The following is a 25,715-nucleotide window of genomic DNA, read 5'->3' on the forward strand; positions in this document are numbered from 1 at the left end:
CCGATTGTCGCTGTGCAAAAAAAGGACGGTTCAATACGAATTTGTCTCGATGGGAAAGCTGCGTTGAACCGTTGCACTACTGTAGAGCATTATCCTTTACCCAGAATCGACGATATTCTAGCAAAGTTGGCTAATTGGAAAGTTTTTTGTAAAATTGACTTGTCAGGAGCTTACTTGCAAGTTCCACTGACTGAATCATCACAGTCATTGTGTACGATAAATACGCAGCGCGGTCTTTTTCGGTACACACGAATGCCTTTTGGAATTACGTCTGCCCCGCTATTTTTCAATCGATCATCGATCAGATTCTGGTCGACTCCCCTTGCATAGCATATTTAGATGACATAATAGTTGGTGGAGCCACCTATGAGGAATGTCGAAAAAAATTGATTATGGTTCTTCGCAAACTGAACGATCATAATGTGAAAATAAATTTGTCAAAATCTTGCTTTTTTAAAACACAGATAGACTATCTAGGTTATGCGATCACGTCCGATGGAATACGCCCTAGTGAGTCAAAAGTAAAGGCAATTGTGGAAGCTCCAGCCCCTGAAAATGTGACACAGTTGCAAGCATACCTTGGCTTGTTGAACTATTATCACAGATTTCTTCCAAATTTATCCATTGAACTTCGCCCTTTGTATAATTTACTGCAGAAGAACCACAGATTTGTATGGTCAACTGAATGCAAAACCGCATTCGAGCAAACCAAAAAGTTGTTAGTACAAAATGATTTACTCGAGCCCTATGATCCTTTAAAACCAATTATTTTAGCAGTCGATGCCAGTCCGTATGGCGTAGGAGCTGTTTTGTCTCACGTTGTCGATAATACCGAAAAACCGATCTGTTTTGCGTCGTCTACTCTCACACCCGCTCAGATTAATTATGCTCAAGTCCACAAAGAAGCCCTTGCTGTCATTTTTGGAATTTCAAAATTTCATAAATATATTTATGGTGCAAAATTTAAATTAGTTACTGATAATACCGGCATTAAAGAGATTTTTAGTCCAACTAAGGGTACGTCTGCCATCGCTGCTGCAAGATTGCAACGGTGGGCCCTTATGCTGGCCGGTTACCATTACACAATCGAGCATCGCCCCGGTAAATTCATGAACCATGCTGATGCATTATCTCGTCTTCCGTTACCAACTCTAACAGAGGTAGAACATGTTGGTCTTGGAATTAATAATCTCTCACCGAGCAGTCCTGAAGTCATTGATCTTGATATCGTTCGCACTCACCAAAAAGCAGATAAAATTTTATCGCAGGTGTTTGAATATGTGTCTCGTGGATGGCCAAAGAACATCGATCAATCGTTGAAACCATATTTTTTAATCAATTGTCATCTAGGGATTGACGACAATGTCTTATATTTCGACGATAGGGTTGTTGTCCCCGATAGTCTTAAACTGGCTATAATTGAACAACTTCATTCGAATCACGATGGAATCGTTAGAATAAAAATGTTAGGTCGTATGTATATCTGGTGGAAAATTTTTGATAAGGATGTAGCTGAATTTGTACGAAAATGCAAAGTTTGCCAACAACGTCAAGCTGTACCTAAAGAAGTTGTTGAAACCAAATGGCCAATTTCTCAACGTCCTTTTCAAAGGAGTCAAATGGATTTGTTTTATTTTGAAAATAACACTCTGTTGATAGTTGTAGATAGTTTTTCTAAATTTATTGATGTACGCTTAATGAAAGGTTCGAATAGTCTACAAATGATAGAGCAGGTAGAATCGATTTTTTCATTTTTTGGAATTGCAGAAGAAGTTGTCACCGATAATGGTCCTCCCTTCAACTCAGAACTCTTTATTAGATTTTTGGAAGCGAATGGTGTCAAGGTTTCGAAATCTCCCCCTTACCACCCCCAATCCAACGGGTTGGCCGAGAGAGGTGTAAGAACGGTTAAGGATGTTCTGAAGAAATATCTACTAGAAGAAAAGCAACAGTCTCTATCGGTAACTAGGAAGATTAATCGTTTTCTCATCAATTATCGCAACACACCATCGAGTGTGACAAACCGTACGCCTGCTTCAATGATATTCGCTTATACGCCCCGCACGCTAACGAATACAATCAATCCGCGAAAGGTCGAATTAGAGTCCGTACCGTCGAAGCCGATACTTCATCCAATTGAACAGACTCCCTGAAATCAAAAAATCATTTTGCGTAGGTGATAGAGTCCTATACCGAAATCATTTTAAAGAATTGGTACGTTGGATTCCCGCGATCGTGCTACAAAAACTTAGTCCTCTAACGTATTTAATTAGTATCGAAGGAAACGTTCGAATGGTACACATGAATCAAATCCGTTACTCCGACTTGGCAGACGAATTTCATCCCTCCATGCCGGTACACCAACCAGTATCGAACCAACTTGATCAAAATATTGATGACAGTCTTCAAACCACAAACAGCATAGTTGATCAAAACATCGATGATAGTCCTCAAATTGCTGTACCATCTCCCGTGGAGTCGAGTAAGGATTCGCCGCTCCCAGCAAAGGGTAGCTCGTCGAAGAAAGTTGGTAAAAAGGCAAAAAATACCAAACGTCGTCGTAGCGAGTCAAAATCACCAAAAGTGCGCCGCTCTAATCGGTTGAAAGGACAGCCTAGATTGAAATATCCAAAATAGTATCCAAATATGTATATATCGATGTAATTTATATTTATATGATTTACCTTGTAAGAGTATGCAGATTGTAGTAGGTTGAACAAATGTATTGTCGTACATGCCAGATGCGTAGGGAGAAAACGTTAAAGCCAGGAGAGATTGTAGTGTACTTATCTAGATATGATAAGGATTATTATAGTAAGTCTCAGCGTCAAAGTATGCGTCTGCGTTTGCGTATGCGTACGCGTTTAGGTAGTAGCATTTTTATAGTAGATAGGGTTAATGCGAATCGCCTTACTTCCGATCGGTCTCTTTTCCATCCGACCGTCGTAGTGTACGGAAGCACAACATAGTTTCACAGTACTTATAATAAAGTTAATATAGTTATTAACTAACAGTGTTTCACTTACATATTGCAATACAATAATACCCTTATTTTTTTCGAGAGTTGTCCTACTGGAGCTGTAGAGCTAGGTTATCGGAAGGGCTCCCCGTTAGAATCACATACTACAATTTGCAGACGAGACAGGCAATGTCGCCCAATAAAACACTGCATTAGGCCAATTGTAGCGGGCCGTGATTCTGAATGTGATATTCATTGTACGGTTCAGGTATGTGCGGGCGAAGGTACTCGCGATCGCGTGTATCATCGCGAAGGGCTCGAACATTTGTACGTTAACGTGTTCGATCGCATATGCGTTTGTATGTCGCGTGTGCTAACGTGTATGAACTTCGCGTGTATAAATTCTATTTCATAACCGTGTGCCTTTCGCATATTCGCGTGTGTTCTAGAATGATCGCGCGCGGACCGTGAATCTGATACTTAATTTTTTGTGTACGGTTCAGATTCCAGAAGAAAGTGGGTTCTTACATATCATTAGAATTCCCATTCATGTCGCCGTAGAACGCGTGGTCTAGTGGATATGAGCTTTATTTTTTTGATTGGTCCAACTGAATGTATGGACCTAAATTGAAGGCTAAAGATTTCCGGACGTGACCGATTCATGATCGCGCGCGTTTGCGGGTTCGCGTTTGAGACCGCGTTTGTAACTTCGTAAGTACTAAAACGTTCACACAATTGCCGGAGTGTAATCAAGTTTACGCGATCGCGGGCATAGGTGTGCGTAGATGATCGCGAAGGCTTAAGCGTTCGTATGTTGACGTGTTTGTCGCGTGCTCGCGTGTAAGTGACTTCGCGTGTATAAATTCGATTTTGAAACCCTGCGGCGATTCATATATTCGTGGACCGTCATTCTGATCTTTAGCTTTCGGTGTACGGATCACATTCTGACAGGGAGAGAGTTACCCCATATCACTAGAGTTTCCGGTCATGTCGCCATGGAACCTTTTGTCTAGTGGATATGGGAGTTATTTTTCAATTTTATTTTTTTTTATTAATTAACAAGGACCTAGATTGTTGATACCGAGGATATAGACTTCCGGACGATCCCGATTCATGATGGCGCGAGCGCGGGAGTTTGTAGGTTGACGCTTGAGATCGTGTTGCTAAGTTTATGAGTGCTGAGATTTTCACCTCATCACCGGGGTGTAATCATGTTTGCGAGTTCGTGGGCGTAGGTTGCTTGGAAAATCGCGAGGGGCTCTAACGTTTGTGCGCTGACGTGATTTTGTAACGTGTGTTCTTGAATAGTCGCGAAAACCGTGAGTCTGATATTAAATTTTCGGTGCGCGGTTAGAATTCTGGCAGAGAGTGGGATCGTTTATATCGATAGGGTTCCCGGTCTTGTCGCCATGAGACGTGTTGTCTAATAGGTATGGGCGTATTTTCTTAATTGGTCCAGCTGAAGGCATGGACCTAGGCTTCTAGGATCAAGAATAGACTTCCGGACGTGATCGATTCGCAATCGCGTGCGCGAGGGCATTTTTGTAGGTTCCCGCTTGAGACCGCGTTTGAGAATGTGTGTGTTAAGACGTTCACTATCACCATTATTGCTGACCCAGCTGAAGGCGGGTGTAGAATAGCAGTATAGGACTCGAAAAGAAGAAATAAAGGACAATATATGAGAGACGAAATAGATTAGATAGGTACAATATACAGCTGAATTTATGATCATCACATGAAAGACATACATTAGTACTTCAAACTCTACCAAAACTTGAATAGCCAACCACCACACATAGCACATCCCTTCTTTTTTTATGTCGCTAGCCGTGCATTGAAGAATGCCTAAAACTCTGAACTAGGCCCCGTCGAGTCCAGTCCGTCATCTGTCCGTCTCGTCCTGTCGTGTCTGGGGCTTCCAGGTTACATGCATTCACCAGACGAGACTAGCTTATGTCAGCTTAATTGTGCACTGGTTTCGTAGAATAGAGGCGATCATCGAAATGATAGATCCTACGAGTGAATGCAGTCACCTGTCGAGCATTTGTATATTTGCGAGTTTGAATGTTACGTGTGTATGGGAAGTGTTGCGCGTTGAGATATGTGTGTTACCTGTAAATAATATGTTAATACAAATATGCATGATGTTAAATTAAGACAAGTGTAATATTCTACTTGCAGTTTGTTGTTCGTTTCTACTTTTCTGATTCAATTGAGTATGAAAGTACATCTCAATTTTTCTAAAATCTGGCGACGTCTGATGGCAGCGAATAGTCATTGTTGACAGCAATGTTGCCCTTTTATGTTTAATTAACTCGGAGAAGTCATCAGAGGAATATGACGCATGAGACCGAAAATGAATAAAATAAAATGAAATAAAGAGCAGAGTTAGTACTGTTATTGAATATTAATTGAACAACACACATGTACCATGCAATAAAACTACTTGGAATCGTCTAAATGCCAAAAAATGATATATATTTACCATTAACGACAATTGCATTCCGTTAGAAGTTTCTCATGCTATGCTGGATGGGAATGGATGATTGACGTGCGTCGGTAAATTAATCATACCTTCATTTATCCAATCCGAATGAATCGAATCGAATGCACGAACTGAACACCAGTAAAAAGTGACCAACGAATCCCAAGAAGGATCACCCACTATTCCATCATATAAGCCAGTTCTGCATCCATTCCCTGGTCCATATGTCACAAATACTCAGACGCCCACATACACAGATAGACACACGACTAGCACACAATTGTACACTAGTACCAAAAACTACAATTATTACAACACAACACAACTAATAGGGTTCTACTGTTATTTTTTTGTAATGCGCCTGTGCACGTTGACGAGGTCGACCGAAAAATCGACACACAATGACTTCCACTGCGAGCCGTGCTCACAAAGACTGGCGTTAAGCTGTTGAACAATGTCTGCAAACACAGCCCACAGAAAAAGTCAATCCACGGCGATCAGCCAATCGGCCACGCCAGTGTGCACAGACTCTTAGTTGACTGTTAGTTTGGGCTGGTGCGGAGTATGAAAAAACACAAAACATAAAAAAGGCCCATAAGCCCTTTCGGTCTCCTCGATGCACCACTATCGAGGCGTAATGCAATAACCATCTTAAAGCAGTTGTCTGCCAGAGCTTCTGTAAAACTGACGCTGAAATATGCTTGAAGATGTTTGCAATACCGTCAAACCCGTCAACCTAGGGGAGGGACGTAATATGTGATACCCTTATAGAACTAAAATCAGTCTTGGTAGTCGAATCTGGTTTGGAATGATTTTGAATTTAAAACAAATTTAAACTAGAAACTATTTTAAAATTTCTCAAGAACTTAAAAAAATTCGGGGGGGGGGGGGGTGGTCCAAACCCCCAGGACCCTCCCCCTGGATCCGCCACTGGTCCAATTGTTCAGTTTATTTGTTTTATCGTACATTTTTTGGATATTATTACAGAAAACAGCTAACCCGATAAGAGGGAAGTTATTTTCCAAAGCACGAAATGGAAATTTCAATTGTAATTCTTCTGAGAACGATTTTGTGGTCCTAATAAGGACCGTTTGTTGTGAATATTATTTCGACATTTCCTTGCCAATAATAATGCGACTTCTGTACACGTCTAGTGATGGAGGCAATTTTAAGAGCGCCTTTGTTTGATGCTGCTAACGGGGAGTATTTTTTTCCAGGAACTAACGAAGCGTATCGCCGGCGACAAGCGAACTGATTTTAACGATGATCAAATGCAAACTGAAAACATTTTCCTATAGACAATTCGATTAACCTATCTCAGATGTGGTTCATCGTCAAAAAGGCGGCGCTAACAAGTAAACCACCAATCAAAGCATGGCTAATTAATGCTTTTACAAAATCATTTCTATCAAAATTTACGGTAATCGCATCCTCTACGGAATCTGCTACACAATTGTTATGATTATTTCCCAAACCACGCAAGAAGCTGTTTATTCCGTACAGTGCAGCGGCAATTATTGGCCGTTTGTTTATGAGAATCGTCCGTACACTACTCGTCGACCATCAAGTATCGAATGATAAGGCAAAAAGGAAATTCAGCACATATATTTATAACTTTTCCTTGCTTGATTGACCTCTTAATTCTCTTATTGACGGCTCTGCTCGGAATAGCCGCCTCGTGTATGCACATTTCCCCCTTTTTCGTGAAATTTTTCAATTTCAATTCAACCGATTTTCAATAGAATACTTATATAGTACATCAAACTTATTAGCAACTATATTCAAGTCAGGTGTTTCTGAATCGATTGGTGTATAAATTATTGAAATCCATCAACTAATTGCGAAGTTATAACCGTACAAACCTTACATAGTTTCGTTACATAGGAGATTTTCAAAATTTAGAATGACGCCCAGCCCCAGATAGTGGAGTAAGACGTTTTTAATGTCAAAAATATGCCTGATGATATTTCTCCAAAAATAAACGATTTCCAAAATACGCTACATTACCTTAAATACATACATAAAATTACAACATGAACCTAGAATAACTATGTACATAAGAAAGAAAATAAATGACGAAAACAATCATAACTTCAACAATATTCTCCAAATATACTTCAAGAATTCCGAAAAAATCCTGCAGTTGGGCGCCAATTTGTAGCCAGCCCTGGTCGATAACTAGCAAGCGTGCAGCTTATGCGCCACTTCCCGTAGGAAGACTGCACGCCAAGATTTGTTTTCCCGGATGAGACTCTTCTTAGAGCGAGTCCCTGACGAAGATTCACCTAAAAGAAATTAATCAGGATCGAATCAGGCTTATCAAAAGTTAGCCTCCAAAAGTCAGGTAGACGACCCTATTATCAACTAGCAGCAATCATTAAAAAACCTCATCACCCTCAGAGAATCGGCGGTAAGAAATTTCCCATACCTAATATATCATCACTGGAACTGCAGCCACACACCACCAGGTGGCACAAACATGCAGAAAGCGAAGCTTTCACCACTAATCAAATTCCGCCAAGCGGAAGACAGCGAAACAAAACGAGAACTACACCGAACGAAGTGACGTAACCATACTAGAACGAAACTAAAACCATAAGGGAATACTACCCGATTTACAAACATTCGACTATTTTACACTAACCGACATTTATTTCACGGTACGGAAAGATTTGTTTCTATTTCATATTGTATTTGCATGTTTTAAACTTCTAGGCCTATCTTCTATTGTTGTGTGCGTGATTCTCTCCCTACTGTGCTCGTCGACCATGTGTGCTTTTCTCCATCAATCCTCAAACTTTCGGTGACGTCACCTCACGGCTCCAGCGTATCGTTTTGCACCCGGGTGACTTAGTTAATTGGGTTGAGTGTGGCGTTCATAAAAGCGGAACTCGATATAATGGCCGACACACAACCTCACTTTATGGACGCGTCCCTAATTATAACCGTCCGTGGACGACTTCTCAAGCGTTTTTCGCTCTGACGGATTAAATCACTGTGGCGTCCTCCCTGGACGCCACCCTTTACTCTTATCTAGGAAGAACGATACTGACTCACCAGATCGGCTGCTGTTGGTTTCTGCTGCTCTCGATCGTTCTGCTGCGATGACGGGCGATCACATCGATCGGCCGCGCCGGTTTCTGACCAGCGGTTGTTGGTGCTGGATGCTTTAATCGACCGGAAAAGTTGCAATTGATTTTCCGGCGATTGAAGGAACGGCTTTTAGACGGGTCGTCCTTCCTTCCGGCGGCGTAACGGTGCCGGGTTCAAAATTCGTCCGATAATGCGCGCGTGTGGCTTTCGTTCCTTCTTCCTTCTCTCGTTCGTCGTTGGCTGTGCGAAATAGAAAAGATTGCCGTCTGGCTATTGCAAACGGGGTCATTAGCACATGGTATGGGTCAATGGTACTCAACTCTGAGCACATTTACCTTCTTCTGTAGCTTTTTGCACAAACTTTCCTACGCACGCACTCTCGATTTGCTTAACTTTGAATTCTACTTGCACGGGAGAAACAAGAATAATTAGCCTAACATTCAAATACGATCACGTCACTTTACCAACTTTGAACAAACGAAACAGGACAAACTACGCGCACTTTCTCTGCGTTTGGCGGACTGGGACGAAATGGGCTAGCAGCGTTAATCCTCAGATTAGGGAAGGTAATTTCGTACGAACCTACAGGAAGCGCGTATTTTCCCGCAAATTTCTTCGGACAAGTTCGGAAATCAACGACCCTACTAGCTGTTTTATTCTGTCAGCTAACCTTTGGCTCTATCTGTCCCTTTCCATCATGCATTCGAAGCGAAGGATCGTCATGGTTTTCGTCTTCAGTAGAATCTTAACAGGCAATTTAATTTCTTCCCCTCGCGGAGAGGAGTATTTGCTAGGGTGTTGCGCAAGAGTCGATTAACGGTAGGTTGTCTAACTCTTGGCGCAAACAAATCAGACTGGCAGTGGCGGATCCAGGGGGAGGGTCCTGGGGGTCCGGACCCCCTCCGAAATTATTTTACTTGTTGAGAAATTTTAAATGAGTTTCAATTTTATATTAGTTTCAAACCCAAAATCATACCTAACCAAATTTGACCAACAAAACTGATATTCATTAGATAACATTATTACGTATTACGAATTGTACAATCTTCGTTTTAAAGTCGAAATTTCGGACCCCTCGCGAAGTTTTTTTCTGGATCCGCGCCTGCAGACTGGTTCTACCAAATTCGAAAAATATTGCTGAATATGACATGACCGCTACCGCTACTGGTAGCTTAATTGGCGGTTTGTTTTCCTCCAGCTGTCATATGTAAAATTCGATCATGAATCGACCAAAGGGCCAAAGTCGCAATGATATCGAATCGAGAAAGATAGCTTTGAAAATTCCCTTCAGAAAATTAAATCGTATTTTAACAGTGTTTGCATACTGCGCCTTCAAATGTATTTAAACACTTTGAAACAATACTAGTTTTCGGAAGCATAACTAAAATGTTTAATAATAAATAATAACGTTCTCGTTGATAAAATTGAAAAACAAATTATTTCGCCGAGTGTTAAGAAATGTTTATTAGGCCATTTTCGAGTCGCCCTCTTGTTTTGACGACTCTCAATTTCGCCCTGCAGTGACGCCAGAAAACAAAAATCAAATGTGGCTTTCGCCGTGCTCGCTGGAGGGGAAAATTTGTTATTCCCCCGGGGCGTAACAAGCATATGGTTTTTGTTTAGGGCGATTCTGCTTATGGACCTTGTAAACAATGATCCTGTCAATATCGCCCGTAAACACTACCATAGAAATGCAGAGGCGTAACTCGCCTGGCGGTTTGGTTACAGTTGTAAGTCGGATCCGCCGTTTTGTTTTTTATTGATTTTCATGAAGTGTGGAATATTTATAAATGAGTTTATATTTATATTTTTATGAAGTATTTTTACTCCTCTTTAAGATATTAATCAAATCTCCGTTTGCGTACATTTATTATTTAGGCCCATTTGTCGATTCACGATCGAATTGTCAGCCAATTTAAACATTTGAAATAACTCGCCTAAAGTATTTATAATTGTGTTGAAATGCTCTATGTAACTGTTAAACTTATTCCGGAGACGTTCAATACCGGCTGGTCATTTTCCACCATGAAAACAATCCGACCGAAAACCTCCTTTCGATTTATTTTCTTCTAACTGTGATAGGTGGAGGAAAATAAATCGTTGAACACACTAATACAGTTACAGATTGTCAAGTACTTTATAGCATGCGATGAGCGCTTTATTTATTACCTTACATGAATGATTTTCATGGTAAACAAATACACTGCCTATAATCGCAAGTCAGTCCCATGTAGATAGGCAATCCCATAGGACTGACTTGCGATCACCCAGCGAGCAAATTTTCTGGCAGAGACCGCTCTGCTACATTTCTGTAAGGCTTGGTTTGGCAGCCCTGTCAGATTTCTGCGCGTATCCTATCGGGTTAGTTGAGCTAGGGCGAACTCGGTTTCGCTCGCGTTTTCTGGCAAATTTTGACAGGAACCGAGCAAAACCCTTGCATAACTCGGACATAGACTGTGCAAAGATCCTGGCAATTCCGACCTGGTAGAATTTAGCACGAATCGAGCAAAACATTTGACAAAGATGTAGCAGGAAGCGTACAGAAATCTTGGCCGTACATTCCTGGCTGGATTCTGGATAAAAGTGAGCAGCATCGGTTGGTTTAACCGCTTCTGTCAGAAACGGTTGTTGCATTCGAGCGAATTCGTTGCCAGAATTCTCGCACAAATCGCGCAAAATGCTCGCAGAAACTCTGCCAGCATCAATTTCGCTTTGCTCAACTTTTGCTAACTTTGTGCTTGCCACGCCGACCGGGCATGAGCAGTGTCAAGTTTTAGTAATAAACTAAGAGAAGAGATGACAACAGGCTTCTTGCTCTTCTTAATTTTATCTACCAGGCCCTGTCGTAATTCCAAAGACAACAAGCATCCATCGTTGCCTGATTCCATTTGCATGTTTTTCACATTTGCTGAAAATAATTGTACCTCAAATATCGACCCTCTGTCAAAAATTCACAATACTAGCTACATTTAAAAATTGAATTTTATGTTTATTCGTGTCTCTCTTAACAATACACGTAGTTATATCGTCATTCAGGGTATTTATTCAATTTGCATGAAATGTTCATGTGTATGAAAAGTAGCCAAAATAAATTCAGCAGCACTGTTTTTCATCCCGTTTGAAAATATTATGAACGCTCTTGACTGGCAAAACGACCAATCAGAAGCTGGTTCAATATTGAGGTTAAGACTGGATCAAATTGGCTACGCAATTATCGTCTCTTCTCTTAGGTAATAAGCAAATAGATTTTTGTCATAGTTGAAATTTTCTGTTCAATGGTTTAAATATTATCGTGATACACTGCGAATAATCTAAACTTTTTTTCGAAGAGATTCGACACATAAGATTCAAGTGTCAAGCCACACCGAAAATTCAAGAACTTCCCATTTCACCCTCAATGAATTTACACTTCAAAATTAAGTGTGCCACCCTATGATGTGATCGACTATAATCGCATATATGTTTTAAGTGTCATCGTATGAAATCACATATGTTTTATTAATCATTGTCAATAATGTAAACTTATTTTTGAAAACATGCGACACATAAAATAAAATGCCAAGCCCTTTTCGAAAAATCATGATTTTTCCATTTGCACTTTAATATTACACTTAAAAATGATGTGTTCCACTCTATAGCATAATCGACTGCCATCACATTTCAATTTCATGTGTCAGTGTATTAAATCAGAAAAGTTTTGCTCATGAAGTCCATGTTCTTGACAACTGCGGCAATATTAAGTGTAGAAACACTTAAATAAAAGTTCAGTTTTGTACTTCAATTCAAGACAACATGGTAGTGCGAAAACATGCAGAAATAATATTATGTCAGGATTTCAACAGCGTATTTCGGAAATTTTGTGATGATAAGTAATATATAATATAAAATTATAAATTATTCCTAACTTTTTTTTCTTTATTACAGAATAAGGACAACATGCTAGCGGAACTTAACCTAGACTCATTCAGCTTCTCAAGTGGGTGATCTTATGTAGCAAGTTAGCTTCAGCAGCTGGGAAATAAACTTTACTCAATAAATTTGTTAATTGTAAGTAAGTTAAGTGTATTTTAAAATCAAATAAAGTAAAAGATCTAATTGTTATTGTTATTTATCAGTGCAATCGGGCTGTCTCAACAACCTATTTCTGCAACCTATGTGCATTAACTGTACACCTACCGTCTCTCCGTTGCACTTGACAGTGTGTGCAGTGCTTTATGGTCACACCTACGACCGCGCACCCGGCTTCCCATGAGCGTTTTGGCGGCTCAGAGGTGTCCTTCCATGTTGCTCAGGAATACATTGGTCCTATACACATCCATGCATACAGGCATACATACGGAACTCCGCTAGCGAATGACGGATCTCAATAGTAGCATGTCCGTAATAATATACGTACATGGAACTATTGAGAACCAGAGCTACAGGTCCAATGCCCTGGTAAAGGAGGATGGTTGTGATGATCTGGGCCGCGGTAACCACGTAAAGCAAGATAGGTCATAACCCCAATTCCAAGGCGTGAAGCGACCCGTGCCGAGGGATGAGTGATCGAGGGGGTGAAAAAGATGCTCGATCGTTAACGGAGCCTGTGGGGTACCTGGGCAACCCCCACAGTAAGCGTCCCTTACCACGTTAATGCGGAACTCTGGCGTGGCGGACATTTATTCTCGCGCTACTCGTGGGTACTAAAATGGAGAACAAAAAAAAATAACAATAAACAAACGGAGGTGCCAAAACCCTTTGCTAGAGGTCGTTTGGCGAGTAGTGGAGCGACAAGTGCTGCATCTGATAGCACCAGTTACCCACCAGTAGTGGTAAGAAATAGCCCTACCAACGCACTGGACGGGCCACTATCCGCGATGCGCAAAGTGGTGGAGCAGCTCGATTCAATAATCGAGTTCACTAGCGCAAAGCAAAACGTAAGCAAGGAGTTGAAGCAGAGCCTCCTGGTGCTCCGGAAAACTGTTCGTGTCGCAAGACAGGAACAGCAGGCTTATGCGAAGAGGGTGGAATGTCGGGAGAAGTCCGACAGAGAAACCCACAAAGTGGCCTCCGAGAGGAAGGGGAGAGAGAAGGTCGATACAGGCACTCAGACAGTGGCCTTCACCTTCTATGGAGCAGCCATGTCGCTCGGAGCGGCGGTCGAGTTCCCCTCGAAGGGAAAAGGCAAGGGCAATCGTAAGACGGCGCCGAACGCGAAGCGCCCTAGGAAGTCGCCAGGCGAGGGTGCAAAAACCGACACCACACGGCGTGCAACCGTTAATGCCAGACGCCGTTTGGTCAAGGTAAGCGAGGGCGAGAGTGACCTCGCTGGGCAGATCGATGGTACCAGCAACCCGGCGCGACCGGGGCAGGGGGGCGTAAACCCCTGGACGCTGGTCACCAAGAAGAAGCCGGCACCGACACCGGAGGTACCGCGGCCCGCGAAGAAGGCCAAGGACAGAGGTGAGGCCTTGTGGTTAAAAACCGACAAGGACAAATACGCCGACGTCCTAAAGTCGATGAAGGCGGCCGAAAGCCTCTCGGCCCTTGGGCAAGATGTGCGTAATGTGAGACGCACCAACACGGGAGAAATGCTTCTGGTGCTGAAGCGAGGCGCACAATCTAGTGCGGTGTACAAGGCCTTGGCCCAAGAGGTCCTTGGTGAAGGCGCCCAAGTCAGGTCGCTAGGGGCGGAAATGACTCTCCAGTGCAAGCATCTGGACGAGTTTACGACCGCAGAAGATGTCGTCGCAGCCGTTAAGGAGCAATGCGACGTGACAATCGAGCGGGCCTCTGTGCGTTTTAGAGAGGGACCCTCCGGCACCCAAGTAGCCTACCTCAGGCTACTGAAGGCGGATGCCAAAAAGGTAACCGAGAAAGGTAAGCTAAAGATCGGCTGGTCGGTATGCCCAATTAGCATACCCCAGCCGCCTTCAGTGGATAGGTGCTATCGGTGCCTTGAGTCCGGCCACAAATCCTACGAGTGCAAGAACATAGACAGGAGCAAACTATGTCGTCGCTGCGGCGAGGAGGGGCATAAGGAGCGGGGTTGCACTAAGGCGCACAAGTGCCTTTTCTGCACCGCTAAGAAGCAAGCCCATAAACATGCTATGGGCGGACCTTCGTGTCCCTTCGGTGAGGTAAATAAGAAGAAGCCGTGAACGTCACACAGCTAAATCTTAACCATTGTGCAGCAGCCCAACAGCTGCTGTGGCAGTCGGTCTCGGAGTCGAGGACAGATGTCGCCCTCCTATCAGACCCGTACAACCTCCCTGCACAGTGTTCGGAAACGCCAAAAAAGCGAACTTAATGCACTAGACGCCAAACCATCGAATATATTCACAGGGTGTCTTTGGAGGAATTGTTCGTATAAATATTCGCCACAATCTGATAACAATTGAAATTAGGCATGGCTTACTATGATCGAACTAAAAAAAATAACTTTTTATACTGGCGAGATAGAAAGTTGGTATCTTCGACAAAGTTTTAGGAATGCTCATAGTGAAGAATTTTGTTGAAGAACTTGAGCTTGTAGGAGTAAAGGTTATCGATTTATAAGACGTTTTCTATGACAACCCCCATAAATCTAGTTTTTTTTTAATATAACTTTTTTCATTGTGACTTTTCGTGCAAACCATGTAGGTATCAAAACTACATAATATTGTCGAAGACTGTATGTAAAAATACTCATTTGTTTCAAAGTTATTGAAGATTTTTACATTTTTTTACACCAACTTCAACTACGTATAAGAAAGGTGCAAACCAAAATGCACGAACAGGCACTTTTTTAACTTTATAAACTATGCACAATAAAGCTAAGAAGGTTTGGTGCGTGGCACTCTAGAACCCTATGAATAGGGTAAGCTTACTTTATCATGTTTTTTTACTTTTTCCATACAAAAATCAGCAAAAAAAATTTTCGATTTTTTCCGTAAAATTTAATAAATAATGGTATGACATTCTTTAGAAGCATTAAATTCATTATGACATGTCTATTTGAGTATATATTAGTTTGGAATCTGCAATGATATTAAAAACATTACATTTTTGCTCCCACGTTTATAAAATCTGAAATATTCAGGTATAAGAGAAAATAATATAAACCAAGAATTTCAAAAATTGGGGCAAAAAAACTTTAAAAAATTTTTTTTGCTGATTTTTGTATGAAAAAAAGTAAAAAACCATGATAAAGTAAGCTTACCTTATTCATAGGGTTCTAGAGTGCCACGCACCAAACCTTCTTAGCTTTATTGTGCATAGTTTATAGAGTTAAAAAAGTGCCTGTTCGTGCATTTTGGTTTGCACCTATCTTTCTTATACGTAGTTGAAGTTGGTGTAAAAAAATGTAAAAATCTTCAATAACTTTGAAACAAATGAGTATTTTTACATACAGTCTTCGACAATATTATGTAGTTTTGATACCTACACATTTGTGTTATACATAGTTTGCACGAAAAGTCACAATGAAAAAAGTTATATTAAGAAAACTAGATTTAAGAGGGTTGTCATAGAAAACGCCTTATAAATCGATAACCTTTTCTCCTACAAGCTCAAGTTCTTCAACAAAATTCTTCACTATAAGCATTCCTAAAACTTTGTCGAAGATACCAACTTTCTATCTAGTCAGTATAACAAGTTAATTTTTTTAGCTCGATCATAGTAAGCCATGTCTAATTTCAATTGTTTTCAGATTGTGGAGAATATTCATATGAACAATTCCTCCAAAGACACCCTGTGAATATATTCGATGGTTTGGCCTCTAGTGAATTAAGTTCACGTTTTTGTCGTTTCCGACCACTGTGCCCTGCCGGCAACGGCAATTGAGTGTCGGACGGGTTTGGAATGGTGGCAATCAACACTCCGCTGAGGGTGTTGCGATTGCCAAGATCAATGGTGTGTTCTATTGCAGCTGCTACGCTCCACCAAGGTGGCTAATAGAACAGTTCAACCAGATGATCGACAGGCTCTCGTCAGACCTAGTGGGCCGGAAACCGGTAGCCATAGCGGGAGACGCTAGCATAACGTTTGGGCAGTGGAATGCGGCAGCCGCTGTACAAATAGCAGGGGTCAAGCGCTAATGGAGGCGCTTGCGAAACTCGATACTGTGCTAGCTAATAATGGCTCCGCTAGTACGTTCCGTAGAAACGGGGTGGAGGCGTGGATCGACGTAACATTTGCCAGCCCGAGTCTGGCTCCAGGCATGGAATGGAGGGTAGACGAAGGCTACACCCATAGCGATCATTTAACAATCCGCTTTAGGATCAACTATGGTGTGCAGCATCCGAGGGCGGGAGATCCCTGTCAGGTACGCGGGTGGAAGTCCAATCACTTCGACAGCGAAGCTTTCACCGCGGCTCTGGGACTGGAGGCCAACACCGGCAGCCTAAGCGGGGATGCGCTGGTAGCTGCCGAGAAAAACACTGCCAAGAAACGGCAGATACCCGGTATACTGGTGGAGTGCCGAGATTGTAGCTCTACGGTCAGCCTGCCTCAGAGCTAGACGTAGGATGCAAAGAGCTCGCACCGAGGATGCAAGAAAGAACCGCCGTGGAGCGTTTCGAGCTGCGAAATTGGCCCCTTTTATCTCGCTACGTGACGCTCTTCCCCTATTGTCAATATTCGATATCATTTATGAATGGTCTCCTGGTGATATATTTAGAGCAGACAATCCAATGAAAAATAGGATTGACAGGATTTTAGCGCGCTCTTGGCGACTTGTGTCACATCTTCATGTTTGTTATTCATACTAAGAATACCAAAGCATGTGACGTGATGACCGGAAGATTAGAGAAGCAACTCCTCCCCTTCCCCCCCCAAAATCAAATAAAGTAAAAGATCTAAATAAACAAAAATATCTAGTGTCCTTACATCTTTATTCAAGCCAAACAATATTCTCCCCATATGAAAATTAACATTCAAACACATGTCTTTCATAAGAAATGGTATAATCTTCAAGTTGACGTAGTTGATTTGTATGTGCATTACAATCAATAACTATTTTTCAGACACTTGATTTAAATACACCATGAATATGAAACTTAAGTTTAGTATCTGTTGGAATTAACGAGTTTTCAAAGAAGAGTATGTGCCTAACACATAAGATCTAAGTGTGAAGCCAGTTGCGGCAAAATTAAGTGTGAAGTATTTGAGTGCAATGTGTGGATTATTTGCAGTGTAAAAAAGTGCGCAGAGCAGAGATACCAGATTTGAAGATTTGTCTTCATTTTGAAGACATTTCAAATGTTGTGAAGACTAGAAAAACTCTAGAAAGAGAACTGCGGAGACTCCATTTTGGATCGATTGGATTCGCGTTTTGCTGTCAAAAAACGAATCCAATCGAACATTGCCTATCCTTATAACATTGGACGTGTTGCCATACAATGCCGGGGCATACGTTGCCAAAAATGCTGTTTTTCTCTCCGCAGTTCTCTTACTAGAGTTTTTCTAGTGAAGACGTGTTTTTTTTATTTTGAAGACAAATTTATTCGGTTGTCTGATTGATTTCTGGCTCAAAATCAATAACCGATTCAGAATACTGGCCGTTGAAGACAAATCTAGAGAATATTTTCAATAGGACGTAAGTAACAATGAGAGCCTCTCTTTTACTTTCTCTTTCGTTTATTACGACGTCATTACAATACTTTGTACTAATTTTCCAGTACATATCGAAAGCCGACGGTTTTTACTACAATATTATGCAAAGAATAGAGTAGTAAATGTTGAAATGGCCGAGTAATGAACAGAAGAGAAAGACCTCAAAGAGAATCTCTCATTGTTACTTACGTCCTATTGAAAATTTTCTCTAGAAATGAAGACATTTTTTATAAAACGTGAAGACATTTGAAAAAGATACCAGGTATCCCTAGCGCTGAGTTTGGAGCGAGGGATTGCCCGTCCTATGATCATTCTCAGGGATAGACCGTTCGATCATCAAATTATGCATGGCTTATATATACTAGGCTAGCTCGTTAGAGTGTTAACATTTGACGAGAGCGCGTCATAGAAATCGTCGGCGAAAACAATTACATAAAATTCATATATTGTTTGCTGCTAATGAATGATCGGCACCTTATAAATCACAAGAAAGCTATGCGGATGTTCAAAACCTTTGCTATGATCAGAAAATTACGGTGGGATATGTTTTCTATGGCATGCATCCAAATTCCCGATTTACGCTAATAATCACATAGATGCACTGATTATCCACTGTGTCTAGTGTAATTATGGCGTAATTTACGTAAAAAATCCATTGCACACTATTTTTTCCACCGTAAGAGCTCAAATGTTGTCAATTACCAACTTTCGAGAAATTCATTTGTTTATTTCAACGATTTCTCTGACGTCACCGAAAACTGTCAATTCGCGGAATAGAAAGCCTCGCTTTCTGCGAGCCGTGAAATTATGGTCCTGTCAAATTTTGGTATTGTCAAACTGCAAATGACGTGAAAACCCAAGATGATACCAGATAAGGTATAGGCATACGTAAAGCGAGAGTTTTGGTTTTACGATTGGCAAGATCGACACTGCGTAAATACTGATTCACTTCCCAAAAAAGAGGTTATTAAAAACGAAATTAATTAAAACCAGCCCGGGGACAACTTGACAGATAGTGCTTGTTTCATATATGTACCACTAATTTGATGGTGGCGCTAGTATGCCTTCTCCCTACGAGTACCACGAACAACGAAACGAAATAGTTTCAAGAGAAAAGCGCGTTTCGTTACGTGTGTTATGAACGCCGTCAATGCAGCAAGAACAACATTTAGAAAAAGCGTATTCCAAAATGTGGATAAAGAAAACAATTATTATAGAAATTTATCCCTAACTGGAAACTGTCAGCAAGGTACATAAATCTTATTATAAATTTAAATGGAAGTCGTTGTTTTTTTTTGTTTTATTGTTGTGTGAAGCGTGTAATCGGTAAATCACTTGTGCTTTTTGCCCGAGAAATATGAATAAAAATCATTTTGACCAATGAAAGTAAATCACCAAGCCTAACAATTCGAGAACATATGACATCTTGTTTCAAATTAATTAAGAACGTCAAGAATTCTAGAATTTTGTTTGGGAATATAAACGAAATAAGTAGGATTTTCTACACAGTTAGCAAAATTGGTTTTGGATAGAATTTGTGCGCTTTTACCAGAATTCTGGCAGCAAACTGGTAGTGTCCGGTTTTAGAATGCTGCCAGGAATAGGGGCCATGCATAAATAACATAGCATTTGGGGGGGGGGGGGGGGTAGGGAGGGTATACCAAATTTGTGACGAAGTGTGACGAGGGGGAGGGTAGGGTCAGAAGTTGTGCGACGTAGCATTAAGTTTAAAACCCATTGTTTAGAGAAAACAATTTAATGATCCTTCATTATTCCCAAGAGGAATAAATTTAAATTCAAACAAGTTACTTTTGATGCGGTTTTTCATGAGGTAAATTTTACGATTCGCGGAATTACAAGTTCACAAAAATACGAAAAGATTTTGAATGCGGATTTATCTTGCTACATTAGTTAGTTAATGTTGTTAACTATTAGACTTAGTTTGGAAGCTGAATTAAATTTTCACTTCGGATTCAACCAAACAAAATTTAGTAATTTAGAAGAACGTGTGCTTCTTAGAATCATTGGCAGCTGCAGGATTGTGAACTGAGAGAACTTCTCTTTATGCTCCCCTTGACATATAAAATTCCAAACAAAACAATCAACACTATATTTGTGATGAGATGGGCTTATTTTGCACGCAATTTGCTGTTATAATGAAAATGTTAAAAATAATAAAATAATTGAAAAACATGTAATTTTTTTTCATCACCCGGGCGCTTTGCATGGGACGAGGGGGAGGGGGTAGGTAAATGCTACGTTATTTACGAGGGGGAGGTTAGAATTTTGTGACCAAATGCTACGAGGGGGGAGGGAGGGGTCAAAAATCGCTGAAAAAAAGCTACGTCATTTGTGTACGGCCCCGTATACAATTATGTTCGATTCTTGCCAGAGTTTTATTCGACATTTGCAATAATTCTGTCCAAAAGATTTTGCGATGGTTTTGGTACGGATTCCTTCATAATTCATTTCGCATATTCAGCTCCAGCCCGACAGAAAACTAATTGAACGGCGTCTACCGGAGGATTTCATGTTGGTTCGATCTCGAAGATTTTCGGAAATTTGAAAGCCATCTTCTTGTATTTCTGAAAATCGATTTATTTTTCTAGGATTTTTTAGATCCAAAATGGAATCTATGTTTCTGTTAAGGTATGGACAGTTTTTAATTTGAACAGCGAAATAAATTTGGTGACAGAAATGCTTAAATTCAATAGTAATTCTTCAAAAGGGCTAATGAGACTTTTGTAAACAAACTTATTTCGCTCGTTTTTCCGCTACCGAGTTGAGTTTTATGGAAAATACACATGAATCAACATCTTTGCCCTTGGTAGAATCAATTTCAAATGTTTTCTGTGTTGAAATGATAACAAATTAAGAGAAATCAGCAAGACAAAAGTTTGTTTACAAATCTTATTAGCTCTATTCAAATGTTGATATGGAATTGTTAATTTTTTACAGCTATAGAAAATAATAGATGGGATGCGCCTTTTTTAAATTTTGTTCCATTCGAGCCGCCATGACATCATCAAATCACCACAAAATTTGCTTATTAGTTCAATATATACTGTATCGATTTTGTTGGCTATTTTCGGCAAATTTGAGACTAAGAGAAACGAAAGCAATGAAATTGAAAGACGGATAGGTATTCTAGAGCGAATCAGTTATAAACTTAGAACGGAAAACTAGAACTAGGTAGGCTCATATGGGCATGATCGAAAGGAAAATGTGAAGAATTCTTTGCCGGCGTCGGCGGTAAAACATGATGATGAGTTATGTTCTACCATAGACCATGCGGTAGACTTGGGTGCAACGCCCAACTCCTACTCTACATAAGGCAAAGAATTCTTCACATTTTCCTTTCGATCATGCCCATATGAGCCTGCCTAGTTCTAGTTTTCCGTTCTAAGTTTATAACTGATTCGCTCTAGAATACCTATCCGTCTTTCAATTTCATTGCTTTCGTTTCTCTTAGTCTCAAATTTGCCGAAAATAGCCAACAAAATCGATACAGTAGAACCTTGCGGCAATTAAAACATAGTAACATATAAACGAGTTCAATATATGGGAGCTGTCAAGTTGTCCCCGGGTTGATTAAAACAATGTTTTGAATATAGAAAGTAGTGCATAAAGCCTTTTTGAGGTTCTGAAAGCGTATGCCACCAATAATATTACTGTACACACATGCATAGACCTTATGCAGATTATCTTGAAGCTGTTTTGCATTTGTCAAATCTGCCACTCTTCTTATTCTTATTGGGACACGCTCTTTTTCCCTTTGGGGCAGACCCTCGGTTTGGAGCTGCGCAAAGTTCCCAGTTAAGCTCAGCCGGAAATGAACTGGAATTCTGGCTGGCTCCAGTTCGTATTCCGGCTCCAGTGACACAACCGATTCTAGTTAGAATCGGTTGTGTCACTGAAGCCGGAATACGAACTGGAACCAGCTAGAATTCCAGTTAATTTCCGGCTGAACTTTACCGGGTAGGTGCGTGCATGATATTCTTATGGGACAGTGCAAGATGACTTCATATGAGTAAAAATGCTCGAAAAAATGACAGTTTAGCGGGCTTGTTTACATGGTGTTAGAATTCGAACCGAGTTTCTTGTACTGGGTTAAACCAAAAATTTTAGAAAAACAAGCTCTCTGAGCTGTCAGAAAAGTGAGGTTATACATTTTCATGCAATGCTCAATTGGCCGTTTACAAAAGCAGGCGAACTATTGTTTAATGGCATATTCGTTTTGGACAGTGCACTACACCGGTGTAGTCGGTGCTACACTCATTCAAACTTGGGTGTAATCAGTCTATCTCTTTCTTTGCACTACACCGGTGCAGCACCAAGAAAAAACGAAAACGCCATAAGAATTATAACATTCTCGTATGAAATTAAAACGACTAGCATATGCGATACTCTATAAAATATTAAGATAATCATAAAAGTTGTCTGTTTTCATATTTATCTTATGAAAACATAGTTTTGTTACATATCTATGCACCATGATTTTTATGAATTTTACTATACGATTTGCCTGCGTGTACATCTCTGATATAAACATGACTTACCCTTTTTTGAATTCTCAGTTTCCCACACGAGAACGCCAGCATTGTAGAACACCCGATATTTTTTCTTGGTTATCACGAAGGTATTCAGAAGCACTTCTTTCTGTTTGTCCATGACTTATGAGCTTAGTAATAAAGCTTTCCTTAAGTTTCGACACTCGATACTAGTCTTCATACACAGTGCGGAATGGGCTGATAATTGCAGCAATTTGGTAATTGTTACAGTCGCTCACGTACGAATGGATTAAAATAACGTACAGCGCAATGAAAGTGTGTTTCTTTAGAACTACGTACAAAAAAATTCCAAACGTATCCTAGTGGCAAAATCGAAAAGCAAAGCAAATATTGTACATAGGATTAGATGGACAATCACTAATAGCATAGGCTAAGAGCTAGGAGAATAGATTTTGAACTTTATGTAATTTCTTCTGCGCCTCAAAACTTTACGCTGTCATGCATTCTTTATGTCGATCGGTTCTAGTTAAATTATTCGTGTGTTGGCAAGTTTTTTTTTAAATTCTTCATTTTTATAAAAAAAATCCCCTTTAGAAATATGGACTGGATGTAAGACCAATGCATCAAATTAGATATTACTTTTTGCAATTTGTAATTTATTAATTAATCGCACGGTAACCTGTTGGTTTTACCATTAGTCAGGTCAAGGATAGTATATAGTATTTGACCGGACTTAATACAAATGTAACCAATAGGGTTTCGCAAGCTAATAAATTACAATTACACTAAGTCGGGTTAAATATTGAAGATATTTGATGGTTTGAGTCAAAGTTTTAAAATGCAATGTCCCGAATGTCACTGACATCGTATAGTATGGTAAAAAAAAGTTTCTGCACAACAGAGAAGAACTACCACTAATTAGAATAACATGAATAAATACATCTAATCACCGCGACGGTAGGAATAAAACTGACAAAACACACACCCAGGCAGAGATGCCAGGTACTTTTTTTTAAATGTCTGCAATAATTAGGTTCTTTACTGGCACAGTTAACCTCACTTTTCTCGACAGTTCGCTTGTACTGTTTACAAGGACTTAGAAAAACTAGATTCGCTCGAAGAAAATCGTAAAGAATTTTTCTAAGTCCATGTAAACAGTACAAGCGAACTGTGAAAAATGAACACTCAGTTCATTTGTGACGTCAGCGTCAAGTATTCAATAATTTTAAAAGGCTGGTAAAAACAAAAAAATGTCAGGAAAGCTAGTGTAACCAAAAGCCTTTTTATTCAAATATCTGTAAATATCTGCAACCAAACTAAAAAAATCTGCAAATATCTGCGTCATCGAAAAAATCTGCAGCTTAAACTAAAAGTCTGCGAATTTGCAGACTTGTCTGCAAATCTGGCATCTCTGCACCCAGGGATGCCCGCGCCAGGTCATACACGGTAAAAAAATGGCACGTTTAATCAAAATGATAATGCACTTGAATCATATTAGGTTTGTTCCAGTACATAGAAGTTACTCCCTGTTGCTCAGGAGCAAAAAATTCTTGCTCCTTTTCACTCCGGTTTGCCACAACAAGAAGAAAAAAGAGAAGAAGATAGTACAGGAACGATTTTCTCCCTGTTTGCTCCGGAGTACTTCCAGTTTCTCCTGGTACTGGAACAAACCTATTGTCTTCTATCACTACCAAACGAAGTGATTTAGTTTTGATTTTCTAATGATTCACAATCCGCATCAATGTGATCTAGCCTTTGGAAACTATTTAATGGAATCCACCTTTACATTGATATGTATATCTGTTAAATTCACACTTGAGTTCTTGTCGCTTGGTCTCACTAACACTTCTGCAGCTTCCTGGTTGAAAACAATCCCGTTTGCTTTTGGCGGCTTTGTTTATTATTTTCCACCAGCTAGTGATGTAGTTTTGTGTCTTGTGACGTGTACGTACATGAGCCGTAGAAAAGTCTCTACTGTACAATATTTGATTTAATCAATAATTGATAAGAGAAAGTAAACAAAGAGAGGCTCTCAATGTAACTTACGTCCTATTGAAAATTTTCTCTAGAATTGATCTTGAATATATTCTTCTTTCTTCAAGTTGTCAAAAGTACCAGCACGATAATATCTCTATAATAAATAACAAATAAATTTTCACAAATCAGAGCAAAAAGTGGAAAACCGGCATTCGCTGATTATTCTAGAGCGTGAGTATTATACGGTTTTATTGTGGTCAATTTTATTTTGCCTTTATTTTCAGATTACGGAATATATAGATAAATCGTACACTGAGCAAAAAGCATCTGAGAATTTCATAAGTCTCGGCATATGAACCAGCCTTCTGACGATGCCATTGAACGCTTTCGAATGTCATAGACAGGCTTATGAATTCATTTATCTATTCATGCACTCCATAGACGCACAAATAAGATATTTCATAAAACAGTCTTATGACTTCGCTCCAATATATGCGTTTAAGAATTTCATAAGTTTTTTTTTCATGAAACCCATATGAGATCTGTTTTTGATTCTATAAAATTATATTTTGTTTTTCATAAACGTCTCTTTTGTGAGAATTGTTTCTTGTGAAGTCAGTACTGGCTTGGACGGTCAGCCAGGAGCTAATAGTTTCAGTCCAGAACTTTTCAATTACCGCTGTTTGAAACAAAATAAGTGAGATTTTTGCCACAAAATTTTAAATAATTGTTTTTTTATGTTATTCAATAAATTACTGTGAGCATCAAATCAGTTTGCGTGGCTATGATTTTTACAGAAGATATCCGATTATTTGAAATGAAATGAAATTTGAAATGAAATTGTGCATATAATTAGTGTCTGGCGCGTATTTTATAATTATCAAATCATTTGAGAAGTAACATTAATTTTTCTTCAGTTGTCAAGTCCAGTTTCCCAGTAGACCTTTCTCGTCAAAAAAATTTATATGATAGGATGCTTCCTTTTTTATCTCCAATTCGTTACTGCCTATTGCCGCGATGATTTGGTACCTCTAACTATTGAAAAAATCAAAAATAGTGCAAGTTGCTCATTTAACCCCATATTCTGAATACCTATCTTGCATTGTTTCCTCGTATT

The 25,715-nt window shown here is 39.9% G+C and overlaps 1 protein-coding gene and 1 long non-coding RNA gene across 7 annotated transcripts in view; one reads left to right on the forward strand and one right to left on the reverse strand.

The window, feature by feature from the left end:
- Positions 1-23,692, reverse strand: part of LOC131678018 (ceramide kinase) — a 365,282-nt gene extending 341,590 nt beyond the window's left edge. Inside the window, exons 1-2 of one of the 6 annotated variants that reach the window (XM_058958142.1) lie at positions 23,562-23,692; positions 22,670-22,980 (exon numbers count right to left, since the gene is read on the reverse strand). In XM_058958142.1, the coding sequence (XP_058814125.1) occupies positions 22,670-22,781 (112 nt within the window). In that variant the 5' untranslated portion in view covers positions 22,782-22,980; positions 23,562-23,692. Of the gene's footprint in view, positions 1-22,669; positions 22,981-23,484 lie in introns of all 6 variants that reach the window. The other 5 variants (XM_058958146.1, XM_058958141.1, XM_058958144.1 and 2 more) reach the window with 5 other exon arrangements.
- An 842-nt stretch (positions 23,693-24,534) lies between these two features.
- LOC131676334 (uncharacterized) lies at positions 24,535-25,302 on the forward strand. The gene is made up of 3 exons (XR_009303134.1): positions 24,535-24,658; positions 24,724-24,829; positions 24,883-25,302. It is a non-coding gene; the product is annotated as an uncharacterized LOC131676334 (long non-coding RNA).
- Positions 25,303-25,715: the final 413 nt, after the last annotated feature.

Source organism: Topomyia yanbarensis, chromosome 1 (genome assembly GCF_030247195.1).
Source record: "Topomyia yanbarensis strain Yona2022 chromosome 1, ASM3024719v1, whole genome shotgun sequence".
Lineage (NCBI taxonomy): Eukaryota > Metazoa > Arthropoda > Insecta > Diptera > Culicidae > Topomyia > Topomyia yanbarensis.